This window comes from Austrofundulus limnaeus, unplaced genomic scaffold (assembly GCF_001266775.1).
Source record: "Austrofundulus limnaeus strain Quisiro unplaced genomic scaffold, Austrofundulus_limnaeus-1.0 Scaffold1102, whole genome shotgun sequence".
In the NCBI taxonomy this organism is placed as follows: Eukaryota; Metazoa; Chordata; class Actinopteri; order Cyprinodontiformes; family Rivulidae; genus Austrofundulus; species Austrofundulus limnaeus.
The window spans coordinates 84,009-86,848 of record NW_013953504.1 but is presented as its reverse complement, the minus strand read 5'-3'; the positions used below and the strand labels follow the sequence as shown (position 1 = coordinate 86,848).

Here is a 2,840-nt window from a genome sequence, read left to right as displayed (position 1 = left end):
TGTTCACCAGTACCTATGTTCACCAGTACCTACAGTATGTTCCCCATACCTATGTTCACCAGTACTTATGTTTCAGAGTACCTATGTTCACCAGTACCTATGTTCACCAGTACCTATGTTCACCAGTACCTATGTTCACCAGTACCTAGTATGTTCCCATACCTATGTTCACCAGTACCTATGTTCACCAGTACCTATGTTCCCCATACCTATGTTACCCATACCTATGTTCCCCATACCTATGTTCACCAGTAACTATGTTCACCAGTACCTATGTTCCCCATACCTATGTTCACCAGTACTTATGTTTCAGAGTACCTATGTTCACCAGTACCTATGTTCACCAGTACCTACAGTATGTTCCCCATACCTATGTTCACCAGTACTTATGTTTCAGAGTACCTATGTTCACCAGTACCTATGTTCACCAGTACCTACAGTATGTTCCCCATACCTATGTTCACCAGTACCTATGTTCACCAGTACCTATGTTCACCAGTACCTAGTATGTTCCCATACCTATGTTCACCAGTACCTATGTTCACCAGTACCTATGTTTCCTGGGGTTTATAATAAAATTTGTAAAACAATATAAAGCATTCAGGCTCATATTTGCACACTGTTTTATCAGGTTTCACTATGATTAGATTGTATTTTCATCAACACAAGTATTTGTACTAACTTTATAGTTCAGTAAATTTTTTATGTATTTTCAGTAAATTGTGTCAAAATATAATATATTTCTAAATTGACAGAAGTAACTACTGTACTTCCAATTCACAGAATGAGAGCTGTGACCGTTGGAGCAACCACAGGAAACATCTGCAGTGTCTGCCAGGTGCTTAGTCAGCAGTCTCCTTGGAGTCTATGGTTAAATATTTCTGTCATGCTGCAGCCGATCTGCATCCATGGAACACAGTTAGACCATAATGGAGAAAGTTATTTTCAATAAACAGAAGTTTGTACCAATAAAAAGTATTGACACTGACAGAAAATGAGCTGTTAGATGTAAAGGTTGTGTTCTCGTCAAAGAAAGGCGGGATTGTTTAACACTAAACTCTTTGTGCTTCTGAAAGCACACGAGTATACATATTTTTAAACACAAATGCAGAATTCTTTGTTGGTGAAGACCACGAGAAAGTCAGAAGATCAGGATGACTGCTGGGAGAAGCAGTGATCTCACTCAGCCTTCACCAATAAAAACAACACAGTGAGGAGAAAACACGTGGAGACAAGTTGTTTGCCTCACACTTCTGAGTCCTGAGCTCAGTCAGATGAAACTTGTGGGAAAAAGAAGTCTGTTTTTGTTGTCTGCTGTCTTYGACGTGCATAAAGGGAGATGACTGGGTCGGGTTTCTGAGCTGTTTTTACTCTGATTCCTCGTCTCACTCCATGGTGTCAAAGTGTTACACACACTCAGGAACAAAAACACCAGAACAGAACCAAACACAAACACACAGGAACAGAGCAGTCTGCGCCAACAACGACACAATGCCATCTTGCTAGGTGCTATGTGTTCATTTAACACAGTTTGATGGATTAGTGGTTAGCACTGATACCTCACAGCAAGAAGGTCCTGGGTTCAAATCCCAGGTTCTAGCTGGGGCCTTTTTATGTGGAGTTTAAAGGATCAATATCATGTAAAATCAACTTTTTTTAGTTTTATATCATGTTATAATGTTAAACTCTCATAAAAACATGTCCAAAGCCTTGCTCTGACTCATTCATCANGCATTTTTGGAAAGATAACATTCATGACATGTTGAAAAACAAATTTCACACTGCTGAGATGAACGGTTGTTGAGATATTTGTGTGTGAAGTAACAGGAAGTGATGTCAAAGGGGAATGTCTGCATGTAAACAGAGCTTTGCTACAAYGGCTAACAACRCAGTCTGTGAATAAGAATCTGATGTTTCTTTACATTATTTTGAGTCTCTGTCACAGAGAGATGAAGAGTTAAAGTTTAAATGATAYAAACAAATACCAAAGATTTTATTTTATTAATTAGTTCCCCTTTGATGTCACATCCTGTTTCACTTWGGCTGAGAMAAATTCAAAAGAAAATAGGCCAGTTATGTGACAAAATGAGCAAAATCATGTGTATTGGGRCAATTTTCTTAAGTATAAAGATGTTTGACTKTTTGTRTTTGAAGTACATTCATGTCACAGGCACTTTAATGTGAGTTTCAAAGCACAGATTACTCGATCAAAAAGACAAACATGACAGTTTTCTTACTTAACAAAGGAGCTGGCGAGCAGGCCGACTAGGCCGACAGCTGCACCGCCCACCGCCGTGATTCTGCAGCCGAAGATGTCAGTGAAGACGCTGACGATGGGAGAGCAGAAGAAGATCATCCCCATTGAGAGGGAGCCCACCCAAGCTGCAGGACACAGACAAAAAGAGGAGAAGTAAGTAGAGCCTTACAAAATAAAACAAATACACAACAGTTTGAGTTCTCACATCACGAGTTCACGAGCTTCCTCTCATCAGGGACATTATCTGTGCTGAATAATTCTTTACAAACATTTTGTGAGCTTGAAAAAAATAACTGTGGAGAAGCTTCAGGTTCTGGAGGTTTTAATACAGTTTGGAAAGGTTTCCTTCACATGTTGGGTACCTATGTTCACCAGTACCTGTTTACCCAAGTACCTATGTTTCCCAGTACCTATGTTCACCAGTACCTGTTTACCCAAGTACCTATGTTTCCCAGTACCTATGTTCACCAGTACCTGTTTACCCAAGTACGTATGTTCCCCAGTACCTATGTTCACCAGTATATGTTCACCAGTACCTGTTTTCCTAAGTACGGATGTTTCCCAGTACCTATGTTCACCAGTA

The 2,840-nt window shown here is 39.8% G+C and overlaps 1 protein-coding gene across 1 annotated transcript in view; it reads right to left on the bottom strand.

The window, feature by feature from the left end:
* slc16a10 (solute carrier family 16 member 10) overlaps positions 1 to 2,382 on the bottom strand; it is a gene marked incomplete at its 5' end in the record, with an annotated part of 26,742 nt that extends 24,360 nt beyond the window's left edge. The window contains 1 exon segment of the mRNA XM_014030679.1: positions 2,238 to 2,382. Coding sequence (XP_013886133.1) covers positions 2,238 to 2,382 — 145 coding nt within the window.
* Positions 2,383 to 2,840: the final 458 nt, after the last annotated feature.